Source organism: Chenopodium quinoa, unplaced genomic scaffold, assembly GCF_001683475.1.
Source record: "Chenopodium quinoa cultivar QQ74 unplaced genomic scaffold, ASM168347v1, whole genome shotgun sequence".
In the NCBI taxonomy this organism is placed as follows: Eukaryota; Viridiplantae; Streptophyta; class Magnoliopsida; order Caryophyllales; family Amaranthaceae; genus Chenopodium; species Chenopodium quinoa.
In genome coordinates this window covers 1,303,314-1,316,615 of record NW_018745248.1, presented here as the reverse complement: position 1 = coordinate 1,316,615, position 13,302 = coordinate 1,303,314, and the positions used below count along the sequence as shown (strand labels likewise).

The following is a 13,302-nucleotide window of genomic DNA, read 5'->3' as shown; positions in this document are numbered from 1 at the left end:
TTGTACTTTAATGTTAGATTCCAAATATTATTCTTTTCTTATTTTATATGATTGATTCCATATGTGACTATCATATTGAAACGAAGGGAGTATGTTATTTATATAATCATATCACTATATGTACATTTCACAAAAGACAAAATTAAAGAGTAGGAAGAGATCTTACACTAAATAGCAAGTTCTACTAAAATGGATCAATTTATATGCTAATCGAGATAGACTCGGGCAAAGCTTGACTTAGTCAAATTTGAACAAATGTCAAGCCGATCAAAAATCAATCAAAACTCGACTCCAATAAAAATCGACTGAATATGTTAACAAGTCGAGTCAAATTACTTCAAACTCAAACTCAACTTGGATCATAAACACCCCTGTCATGGCTATCAACACGTAAAATTCCATAAGAACAAAAACATATTCCATAAATGAAAATGACTGTTTTATTCAGATTTGGCGGTTGACGTATGCGTGTCATTATTTTTTATCGTATTTATGTTTAACTCTCTCTCTTTTTCCTCTTTGGAGCTTCTTTACGTTGACGCTGCATCCACCAACCCTCTCCTTCTTCTCTTCTCCATTAAAGCGCACTCTGAATTCTCCATTGAAGCCGCTTCTGAGCTTTCTCTCCTCCTTTAAAGCAGCTTCTCAGGTAATATTTATTTATTTATTTATTATTTTTTTTTTATCATGGAATATGAATTTCACAACCTAGTGTTTATTGTAAATTTAGTCAATTTAGGGCTCTTCTAAGATGAATTATTGAAGTAGTGCTAATAATTACTGAAGTTATGAAATATTATGAATTTATAACTACCGATTTTGTTGCTAGGATTTTTCTATTCATATTATGAATCGAGTATAATTTGACTTATTTTCGACTAATTTGATTATTGAGTCAAAATTGGCTGCTAATTTGTTTGTGGATTTTAAAATGTAATCCTAACAACCCAAAATTTGTTGACTTTATGATAATAGAGTAGTTTAGGGATGACTTGTACAACATAAACTATCAATCAGTGTTATAGTCAAAGTTCCTTTGACTCTAAATCTGGTCACATCTTGAATAATGCTTGATGTTAAACGAGGATCCGATTTCGATTTCGATTTCGTAGCCATGTTTCCGGCATTTGGTGTATTGGAAGGATCGGATTCCTAATGTGTATTGGAAGGATATGGCATTGGCGTTATTATATATTACCCGCGATGTGTAGAATTTAGAATTATGACTACAATTATCTTCGGTGTAGTGAAAAGTTATTGGACAGCATTGAATTAATTCAGATAAAACCAATCTATGATGCCGTGATATTATAAGCAAGTTTTTTGAGGTGGTACATATAAAATCAAAGTAGAAATGTTACTAACCGAGTTAGTTGTTGACTGCTAACTTACACTTTGTTTGGATAGGAAGAAATGAAAGGAAAAGAAGAGAAGAGAAATGGAGGGGGACAAAATCTCTTGTTTGGGTAAAAGATTGGGGGAAGGAAGGGGAAGGAGAGGGAGGGATCCATTTTCCCTTTCTCTATAATAACCATAATCTCTCCAAAATTGGAGAGATTTAGAGGGAAAATGGAGCTCACCTCCCCCTCCCTTTCTTTTCCCTTCCCTTCCTCCATTTTCCCTCCCCTTCTTTTCCTTCCTTCTTTGCTATCCAAACAAAGCGTTACTTAGGTTGACTCATGTAAGTGTCAATTTATGAAAGGCGAACTGGACAGAACAAAATTGGCTCAATGAGCGAAGAATATGCAATGTATGATAATAAATTTAAGACTAAACAAGATACTTACTCAGCCCCCCGTTTAACTTTCTGTTTCTCCTAGACATAGGTTTTTACGAGGGAAGTTGTAGTGGAGATTTGTTGATTAGAATTCTTGAAACATGTAGAGGGTATTTTTATAAGGGGAGATAAGACGATTGAAAAATGCATTTTATTATGTAGATCCACCCAAAATGTGATATCAGAAGTTTAATGGGAGACAAGTATTTTTGTGAGAAATGGGAAATTTAACGGGGGACAGAGGGAGTATGAATTAATGAACGTGAAACTCAAACATTCTTCTGGGGTAATTCCATGATCCAATCATTAAATTAGACTAGTGTACCTAAGTAACCTGAATAGAACTACTAAGCTGCCATAAGATAAAGTACTTTACTGTAAAACAAGCTTGATCTCGCTGGAATTAGCACTGATGGCATTTATGCATCATACTTAGCCAATCAAGCTACTGATTCCATAACTCTGTAGAAATCCCATATTAGAACTAACAAACCAGGTTCAAGAAGAAATAGAACACTTCCCCTTATACAAATTCAATCTAAAGTTCAAAATTATATTCAGTAATTTGTACATTTGAATCAAAGGTCTCTCTACTGAGCTGGTTTATTAAGCCCTGCTGGTGTACTGTGTTCAGAATTAAATATTGCGAACATCAGTTTTACAACCTTACATCTAACCATTAAGATCAAAGCCCTCTATAGCTAAAGAAGTGTTGGCTTAAATGGAGCTATATTCCAAGTTGGTAGGAGCTGTTTGCCTTCTTTCTTGAGCTTCATCATTGCAGACTGCTGCTCCTTTGTTGCAGCTTTTCAGAAAGATGACATGGGTAGTTTTTTCATAAAATAACTATATCTATTAGATGAATTACATCATAGGATGGAACTTTAGTTATTTAAAGCTAATTAAGTTCCTGTTGTTTCGACTCTTAGAACTGTTGTAGATTTCTTGTGTTCAGTCTTCAAGCTCAAGGAGCTTTCTTTAACCACTGGCTGAATTACAACCTAAGGTAAACTTCAAACTAATATGAGTATGAAAAGCCTAACTAATGAAGATAGTCTAGCTACCTGCACACATAAAGCAATAGCTAAACTGGATTAAGGAAAGAATGCTTGCATTACTCCTCCTTTCCTTCTCTCTTTGTCCTACCTCTTTCTTTCCCTCCACCATTGCTATTAAAACACCCCATTTAAGTCAATTGTCATTTGTCATAGTACTAGGTAGATGTAGAAATCAAAAATAATAATTAGGAGATTTTGTATAGAACTATCCTAAAAATAAACTATTTTGTGAACAACTACCCGTTTTTTCAAATTTTGTTTAAATTGCTTATAAGATTGCAAAAATTTGTCTACCATTACCCATTACCGATTTGCGTCTATTGAATCGTTTTTTAGGGCCTATTTCTACGGTTTCCAACCTAATTAACTCCCCTCCTCAACTACCTTTCTTTTCCTTCATTATTTACTTTTCCTCCATTTCACTTCTCTTTGGCCTTCCACCTTTCACCATCTTAATCTGATCTAAGCAAATCTCCAAATTCTTCCCCTTTTTAGAAAATTGACAGTGCCTAAAACCCTTTTTTATTGTTCCCTCTCTCTTTCCTATTCATCTTCTTGTTGTTTTGGGTAATTCCGTGTCAAAGGTTGAAACTACATCAATGGCTAAAGGGAAGGGCAAAGTAAATGCAGAAAATATTGAACGAAAACAAGGATAAACAAGGTACAATATAGTAATTACTATGAAATTTTTGGCATTTAAATTAAAATTTGTTGAACATGTGGTAAACCCTAATTTTTTTATTGTTCAACTTAGAATTCTAAATTTGTAAAAAACAAAATAAGCAAAACCCTTAATCCAATTCAATCCTTAAGCCCTATAAATTAAAATCTCCAAACTGATTTAAAGTTCTAAACCCTAAATTGTATCCCTTATAATGAAACATTACTTAATTAGTGAGAAATTATGTTGAATTGCTTGAATTTTTTTCTCTTTGATTTTTGGATGAGTTTGGAGGGAAACTAAATGAAGGAGGAGAAAATTGAGTGGGACACGTAGGAGTGTGTCCCACAAACGGTTTAGTTGGACGGAAATCGTTTATGGGTAGTGCCGGACAAATATTTGCCATCTTATGTGTAGTTTTAAACAGAATGAAAAAAAAAACGGGTAGTTAGTTCACAAACAACCTATGTTTAGGGTAGTTTTACACAAAATTTTCTAATAATTAGATGGAACAGTGTATAAGTTGTTGGCGGTTTTTGAATTATAAGAATAAAGATATTGTGTATGCCTTTTTTCCAAATTGGTTAACTTTATATATGTTTATACTGAAACATGGAGATTTACGATCTCTTATTTTAAAAACATTATAGTACTTCGTACCCATAAAATTCACAACGCTTTATCTTGAAACCAATGTTGTCTGTCAATGTTAGTTTGCGGGATGTAATTGTAGATTTTTGGTACCTTTAAGTTTGTGTTATCATTGTCCATGAGATTAATGTTATGGTTAGATTGTAGTTGAGATGACAAGAGTAGATGAAATATGGTATAAGCCTAAAATAATTTACTCCTGTTCTTCAATACTTCTAACCTTTTCACCTGTTAAAGTTATGCATGTGTTGGTTCTGCTTGGGTGGTAATATGAGTTTGAAGGAATGGTCTATGTGAGGATAATTGAACTAGAAATGCATCTCTTTGTTGGGATATAGGTCTGGTTTTCTCACAAATTGATGATCTAATGGAAATTAATTGATGAGAATGAAAGAAGAAATAGAGGATGGAGATAAGCTTTAATTAATTGATCAGAGTAACCAAACAATTACAAGCTACCACAAAATTTGAGGAGTGGATTGGCCTCCTAGCTAACAATAAGCAAAAGTGATGAAACAGTTTTCAGTATGCCCTCTCCATTATCTTATTCCCGTATTTATATTCTAGTAGATGTTACTTCTCACTCTTCAAACAAACTTATGGATAATTCCTTGACTGCCCTTGTATGTTTTCCAATCATTCCTGATCATTTACTGTATGATGTCATTCTTCCTTTTTCCCCTTTTTCTAGAGTATATATCAAAGTGCATAGTAACAAAGGTGGAAAGTGAGGACAGTAAAATTCACACTTTAATGCCAAGTCACAAAATTAAACTCCTACCAATATACTGTTTTATTTTTCCTTCCCATCTACCGGAGGAGTAGGGAAAAATCATTACTCCTTCCATCTTTGTATACTTGTAAGACTTTTCTTATTAGGTCATCTCGTATTGCGTGCAACACATCTATAAATGCATGGGCCCGTTATTTAGTATTATTTTTGTTCACTTTACTTGGTATCTATTATCACTAGTCATAATAATTTTATTTTATTTTTTTTTAAAAAAAACCTCACTGTTAACTAAATTTAATAAGAGAACCTTACTAATTATTATCTATGATAAATATAAACCCACTATTCACTAACTATAAAATAAAAATTCTCCCCCACTATCAATAATTAGAAGTCAACAAGTCAATTTGTCTGTCTAAAACCCTTCCCGGTCAAAGTGTGGCGAATAATTTGGGATGGAGGGATTATTTAATTTCAAATAAGTAATCCATGCATTTTAGAGCATAGAGTAACTCAAAAGCATTGTCTGGGCTATATACTAGTACAATAGTGCTAAGTATCTTTAGGTTTCTATTCACAGTCTTAAAGTTATATCATGCTAGATGGGCTAGTTGCTATTGCCATTTTTAATGATAAATCATGCTAGATGGGCCAAACTAACTTCAACAGCATCTTGCAATTCCCTTCTGTCACTTGTTCATTCCTTCTCTCCTAGTTGGCAAATTTTTCTTGTGTTTATTTTGTCCAAAGTCACATGTTCATTCCTTCTCTCCTAGTTGGCAAATTCTTCTTTGTGTTTATTTTGTCCAAATCTTCTCATATTTGATTTCTGTAGTACACTTCTGTTACATAGTTTTGGGGGCTTGTTCCATGATCATTTTCTTTGCTTCTCATCAATTATTTACAACTAAGTGATCGTCTATTTTGCATTTCCACTGTCTTACCAATGTGATTTTCCCCCCTTAAAATTTAAATATTGTGTTTAATGTCTTATAATGCGTGGTGACATCCAAATGCCGTTTTCTTTCTTTCGTTATGCAGTTGCACTGAGGAGGGAGGTTTGAATTTTGAAGATGGAAGTTGGCAAGCCCCTTAAAACTGAAATTGAGTTAAAGCACCGTCCTTTGACACCTTTTAGGATTTTGAGGGGTTTAATATGTTTGACGGTTATTCTTTCAACTGCTTTTATGTTTTTAGTGTTCTTTGCACCTCTGGTAGCAGGCTTGTTACGGGTCTGCAGTATCCATTACAGTAGGAAAGTTGCAGCCTTTTTCTTTGGTCTTTGGTTGGCATTATGGCCTTTTCTATTTGAGAAGATAAACAAAACCAATCTTTTTTTCTCTGGAGAAAACGTTCCTGCTGGGGAGCGTGTTTTGCTTATTGCCAATCACAGAACTGAGGTTGATTGGATGTACTTATGGGATCTCGCACTGAGGAAGGGACGCCTTGGCTACATCAAATACATCCTTAAAAATAGTTTAATGAAACTTCCAATATTTGGCTGGGCATTTAATGTTTTTGAGTTCATACCTCTAGAAAGGAAGTGGGAGACTGATGAACCAATCATGCACCAAATGCTACTGACATTTACTAGCCATCAGGATCCCTTGTGGCTTGCTCTGTTCCCTGAAGGAACTGATTTTACGTAATAACTCATACTCCTCTATATCAAATTAATATATTTTCATCACTTGGTTTGATATTTTATTTTGAGAAAAGTGACAAGCATAGTGATATTTGAATCGAACATCAGTGTACAATGTAGTATTTCACTGTTCTCAATGCTTGCCATATCAATGCAATGCTTCTGAATCCTTAATGTAGCTTGATATTACAAATTTACAATGCTATTCTTACTGCACATTGTAGTCCCTTATAATATGGTGGCCAATTATTGGCCAGACTACTGGGGATTTAACTCCAGTGAATTGCTTAGCTATGCTTCGCAATGAAAAAGGCACCATGGGTTCTACATGTTATGGAATTTTATGCTAACAGGTTAGTCAAGCAATAGATTCCATGCTTGACTTTTATTGGCTCCCAAAGTATTGTATGGCTTTTATTGTTAATTGTTCAATTGTTTCCCTTTATTTAGCCACTGACTGCTTTATCACTTTTCTATATAATTTTGGCAGAGAACAGAAATGCACAAGTAGTCAGAACTTCGCCGCTGAAAATGGTCTTCCTGTTCTGAAGAATGTTTTGCTTCCTAAAACAAAAGGTTTCTGTGCTTGTCTGGACACTTTAAGGAGTTCCTTAGATGCAGGTTAGTTCAATTTCTTTTTTCCTTTTTCCTTTTTCTGTTAATTTCCATTCATGCCATTCCCCAAAGAATGTGCTCCATGATGAAATCAGGCAGTAAAGTACAATCTCTGAGAAGTGCGTACTTAAGAAAGAAATTGTGAAAACCGGACTCTTCACCTATTTTCTTCTTTCTTTTGTTTGTTTAAAAAAATTAAATAAATATTTGAATTGGTGGTTCATGGTTTTGAAATTTTATATCTGTGATAATATTATGAGGTGCATGAGATTACCAATTATACTGTAGTTAAAGAATAGGAAATTTTGTCAGAAAAAACCATTTATAGCAACTATTTTATTGGGAAAAACCTTATAAAATTTTTTTGGCTAGAAGAAACCAGATTCTTAAAATTTTTTGTTGAAGACAACCAAAGGTGAGAATCCGGTATTGACCGAGTGTTTTCCGGCGTTGACCCCACATGTGGCGGTCACGTGCCCCTTTTTTTTACTAAACCCACCCAATTTCTCCTAATTCCCACTAATTTCCCTCTAAATCTTTCCTTTTAATTTACCCCCTTTTATCTTCTTCTTTCCCTTCTTCTTCTCTCTCCTGTCTTGAGGTAATTAAAGGTTGTTGCGCGTTCTGCCATGGCGTCACTCCTCAATCTGGAAATCAATCAAAAAAGTTAATTTCCACCCATCCTAAACGGTAAGTTCACTTAATGGTTTATATCTAATTGCTTTGGGTTTCCTTTTTTTGGGTAAGTTTTTTCTGAAATTTTATTCAATCTTCTCTGCAATGGCGAAGAACAAAGCAAGGAAAGAGGGAAGTGTTGGAGTTGTGTCGTGTTCAAAGAAGCTAAAAGGAACCAATTACAAAGCTATATATAAACCCAGAGTGTAAGGATTGTCGTGGGTCCAAGATGTCCAAACCACAAGAACATCTGATATCGTTCAATGGAGCCATGATTGCTGCCAAATTCAGAACAATAAGATCAATTAGGGAAGATTACAAAAGGGGGCAAAAAGACCTAATTTTTCAAACACCTGCAATTTGAAGAATTAGGCAACCATTAAACACCTCTTTCAGTGTATCCTTGGTCGAATTTAATTGAAGAAAACTATTTCTGGGATAAATTCAAAAAACCAGGAAAAACCCATGAGAGAGGAGAGATGACATAGGAGAGAGGAGATCTAAGAGAGGAGAGAGAAGGAGAAGGGAAAGAAGAAGATAAAAGGGGGTAAATTAAAAGGAAAGATGGAAATTAGTGGGGGAATTAGGAGAAATTGGATGGGTTTAGTAAAAATAAAGGAGCATGTGACCGGCACATATGAGGTCAACGCCGGAAAACACTCAGTCAATGCCGGATTCTCACCATTGGTTGACTTCAACAAAATAATTTAAGAATCTGGTTTCTTCTTGCCAAAAAAAATTTATAAGGTTTTTCCCAACAAAATAGTTGCTATAAATGGTTTTTTCTGACAAATTTTCCTAAAGAATATAATATTGTGGAGGGAGTTGCAGCTCAAAATTCTTTTGGAAAACACATTTCTATAAAAAAAAATTAAGTGCTACTACCTCTGCTGTTGTTAGAAGTTCTTAACATTTACTATTTGCACTTAAGATAATTCGAGAGTTAATAGGTGTGTCGCATACCTAACAAATACTTCCTCCGTTTCTTTATAGTTACAACACCTACTTTATCACAGTATTTAAGAAAAGTGGACCTCAAATGATATAATACACTTAAAATAGGGTTAAGAAGTTGTTAGGAGTATAATCAAGTGAGCCATGAGTTTTAAATAAAGGTAATAACACAATTTTCACCATGAAAACCTTCCTTTTATAGTGTGTTGCAACTATTGTGACGTTTCCATTCTAGGGAAGTGTAACTATAAAAAAAAATGGAGGAAGTATGACTTAACTAGTTCTCCTATTACGTAGTTGAGTAAGGGTATATTTCTCTTGTAACATCCAATGAGGTCGGAAATCACATTAAAATCTCCAAATTCCTACATAACACAATAAAATAGATCAAACCACACTAGAAGAGAGATTGTTAACGAGAACAGCTCCGAAGAGCTGAAAACCATACGAAATTAACCTTAAAGCACTTTTTTTTTTTTTTTTTTTTTTTGGGTAAATAAGTAGATTTTATTGCTCAAAAACCTTTCTTACAACCAATCCCAAACAGGGAGTTGAGCAGCACCCAGAAAAAAAAAAACAGCAAGCTAAAGACTATACAACTTGCTCATCTAGCCACTCTCTAGCTTTACAATCTATCCTCTTAGAGTTGGTCCCTAAGAGTCTATTTCTAATATCTCTTTTTATATTTTTTACAACTGTATCTGTACACAAAATTTTCAACTCCCAGAAGGCTGTATTTCTAGCTTTCCAGATCCAATACACCACAGCTGAAGTGCAGACTCTCATCAGGCATTGCTAGAAAGCAGGCTTGCATCTCCTAGCCTTCGCATTAATCTTCTGCTATCCAGATTCCCATTGATACTGCACCAAGAATCAAGATGCTCCCAGATTTTCTTGCTGTACAGACATGTGAAGAACAGATGATCATGGGGTTCTTGTTCAATGCCACACAACAGGCATTTTGTTTCTGAGAATACCCGAAACCTAGAAAGCCTGTCTCTAGTCTGAAGTCTGCCATGTATAGCCAGCCAGCTGATAAACTGATGTTTGGGAGTGGCTAATCTTTCCCAAACTAGTATATCCCATCTGCATTTATCTTGAGCATCTTTTAGCAACTCATAATTCTTCCTTATCTTATACTGACCCTTGCCAAAAGTATTTCTCATGTACACAGTCTTGAGTTTGTCTTTCCTTATCTTAAAGCGGGTATTAAACATAGTATATGTCAAGAGTGAATGTTGATGTGATGAGTGGCTGAAAGAAAGGTGGGTAAATTAAGAGAGATAATGTATAAAGGTGAGTAGGTGTAAGAAAAATGTGAATAATATAAGTAGTGAGTAAATGTTGTAAATATTGTTGATTAAGAGGGGTAAGTAGTATAAGGAATTTGCTAGAAAATGGAATTAACACTACATTTGGATGGCAATAAGGAAGGGAATTGGACGGGGAAGGAAAAAGAGAGAAGGGAAAGGGAGGTGAGGGGATGGGGACGGGAAAGGAAGATGGTGCCTTTTCATTTCTAAATCTCTGGGATTTGGTTTATTAAAAGGGAAAGGGAAATGGATCATTCCAATTTCCTCCCCTTCCCTCCTTGCATTAGGTATCCAATCAAAGGATGATGCATCCTTTCTTTTCTCTTCTCTTCCTTTCTCTCTATTTCGCTGTATCCAAAATAGTGTAAGTTTTAAGAGCTTTCAGAAATAATTGATAAAGTATTAAGAACATTCAGAGAGCGTGATTTGTTGCCAGTTTAATTGTGTAGCCGAACCAGCCTTCTTTTTCCAAAACTTGATTACATTTGCTTTTTTTGTTTGTGTGTGTGTGTGTGTGTGTATGCTCGTGCGCGCACAAATGGGAGGGGAGCACATATTTCTTTAGGAAAAGAAAACAAAATACGGGCTTCTTTTTAAACATGTTGAATTTGTAATCTTTGTAGCCTGTGAAATCTGTGACAAGACTTTGGATCTCTTTTGTTGTATTTTTTCTCCAACAATAGTTTTACAGCTTTTGATCTATTATTTGCAGTTTATGATGTGACTATTGCATACAAGAACAGTTGTCCTGATTTGATGGACAATGTATTTGGAGTAGATCCCTCAGAAGTCCATATTAATATTCGGCGCATTCCATTAAAGCAAATTCCAGTACCTGAAGAGGAGGCTTCTGCTTGGTTGATGGATGCATTTCGGCGCAAGGATCAGTTGCTTACATACTTCAACACCAAAGGACATTTTCCAAACCAGAGAACCGAAGCAGAACTGTCAACTGCTAAGTGCTTGATAAATTGTACCCTGGTAATCGCATTGACTGGTATTTTTACATATTTTGCCTTCGTTTCTATGTGGGTAAGAGTTTACATAGCCTTAAGTTGTGTATATCTTTCTTCTGTTACTTATTTTAACTTTCGACCGTTGCCATTATTGGACTTTATAAAGCCACGGCTATGTAGAGACAATTTTAAAAAATGAAGGAAGAATATTAGAAAAAAAAATTGAAATTTTTTCCATTAAACTTGAGTTTGTAGATAGTTTCCTAGAAGCACATACAAACACCTGTAATCTGATGCCCTTTTCCTTGTTAGGCTATTGCTTGTGAATGTACACTTTAACTATGGTGATATATCATACTGAATATCTACAAACTATAATAAAGAAAATAAACCAATTTTGTAATGTAGGAAAGAACTGGCTTTTTTTAGTCTAATCAGAACAGAAGTAATTTTTTTTTATTTTTCATATTTTTTCTTCTGTTTGGTTCCTTTACTGTGGATGAACATATGAGGTAAACTCTCGGTTCATGCAGTCGACTCCATATATTAGGTAACAAAGCTAGGAATTTGTTTTTTTTTGTTTTTTTTAGGCAGACAGAAAATGTGGGTAACCAACTAGCCAGATAATCTGGTTCTAACAGCCAAGTCATGTGCTAGCTGCACATTACTTCTACCTACTTTGATACAAACTAGAAAGTCTCTTTTAGTAGCTTCTGTCCTGATGTCCTGGACTTATAGCTTGATATCCTCATCTGCGGTCTCTGGATTCCTCAAAGCATTAATCAGCTGTAGAGAGTCTGATTTGATGATTACATTGGCATAATACTCAGGCACTCGATGTATAGCTTCATGCACCGCTAACCCCTCAGCTTGAAGTGGGGAAGTTGCAAAAACTCTAGTAGACCCGTGAATGTGCCTTAAGTGATCCTCCTCTGCAGTAGCTAGGAATTTGTTGCTGTTAAGGATCTACCTCATCTCGAGGCTCCACCTATCTAATTCAAGAATAGGAAATATACAGTATTAGAACTATTAAAACAATTTTTTTTTTGTTTTTTTCCTCAGATAGCTATAAAGCTGTAAGGGGTGGATTATGAAAATCAATCTCTTTGTCAAAAAGAAAATCAATATAAGGATCCTCTGAAACCAGGCGAGATGATCTAATCAACTAAGCTATATAATTATTTTATTCTCAACTACTAAAACAAAAACAATTGATAGACATTTGAGATGAAATTCAACGTGGTTTGATGAAATACAGTACTTTTTCTTTTACCAAAGAACACAGACAATATTAATTGCTTGATCATCAGAATACAAATAAAAGTAGGAAGTTAGAGAAACAAACAGACTACTGATTGAATCAACACTTCATGATTAATCTCAATCGGAAATGTGTAACTGCTCCCAATTATTATAACATACCAATGCTCTCGCTATCCCTAACTAATCTGTGCCACTAGGCCTAGAAGCTTTAAAAAAAAAAAAGAAAAAAAAAAGAATTAAGAAAAGAATGTAAAATGCAAGTTTGATTAATTGATTCGATGTCTTGAATTATGGTGTTTTGTTCTAATTTTATAGTCTTGGATAGTAGTTATCACATCGTGGGGTGGCAGTTTCCTTGCATTTATCATTATCTGATTAAAATTGTCTTGAGAAGGATGAAATAGTGTTACCTTATTATCATCATCCTTGTTATCATCATTTTCATCCTTGTTATCATCATTGTTACAATGTTACCACATAATCCGGAATAGTGTTACAATCTTAAAGAAAGTAAAGAAGTGTTATAGTGCTGATTTATTTCCCTTTAATTCCAAAAGTTCTACTTTTAAATATGCACGTATGTCAATATATACTTCCTCCGTTACGAATTACTCAATAAAATAGGATTGCGGACTCTTAGGCAAAATATTGAAAGCATGATTAATGAAAAATAAGGGCATGCATTTAAGTGTTAATCCAACCCCCCCCCCCCCCCCCCCAAAAAAAAAATGAAAAAAAGGAAAAATTGGTTATAATAATCCCCCCTTTAGCCGATTTGCTTTCAATAATCCCACCTTTGAATTATTATCTAATAATCCCACCTTTATTGTGCATTCTCTTCTATTGGTCCTTTGTGACCGGTAACCTATACATCAGGTAAATTTTTTTTTGTGATTTCAATAACACATGTCACTATTTAAATGAAAAAATAATAATAATAACCACCCACGCGCCACCCTCCTGCAATTATGTTCTACGCATAACGGGTAATCCATCTTCTC

General features: G+C 34.6%; 1 protein-coding gene across 1 annotated transcript; it reads left to right on the top strand.

Moving 5' to 3' along the window:
• The first annotated feature begins 300 nt into the window (after nt 1-300).
• On the top strand, nt 301-13,017 carry LOC110711231 (probable 1-acyl-sn-glycerol-3-phosphate acyltransferase 5). Its single transcript, XM_021889606.1, has 4 exons — nt 301-649; nt 5,922-6,525; nt 7,016-7,146; nt 10,795-13,017. The coding sequence occupies exons 2-4, from the start codon at nt 5,954-5,956 to the stop codon at nt 11,235-11,237; spliced, it is 1,146 nt and encodes a 381-aa protein (XP_021745298.1). The 5' UTR covers nt 301-649; nt 5,922-5,953; the 3' UTR covers nt 11,238-13,017.
• The last annotated feature ends 285 nt before the right edge of the window (nt 13,018-13,302 follow it).

Excerpts from the sequence above, each read along its gene's own strand:
- LOC110711231 (XM_021889606.1), top strand. The coding sequence starts at position 5,954 with ATGGAAGTTGGCAAGCCCCTTAAAACTGAAATTGAGTTAAAGCACCGT. Across the intron at positions 6,526-7,015 it reads CCTGAAGGAACTGATTTTAC|AGAACAGAAATGCACAAGTA; the intron begins GTAATAACTCAT and ends TAATTTTGGCAG. Across the intron at positions 7,147-10,794 it reads AAGGAGTTCCTTAGATGCAG|TTTATGATGTGACTATTGCA; the intron begins GTTAGTTCAATT and ends TATTATTTGCAG.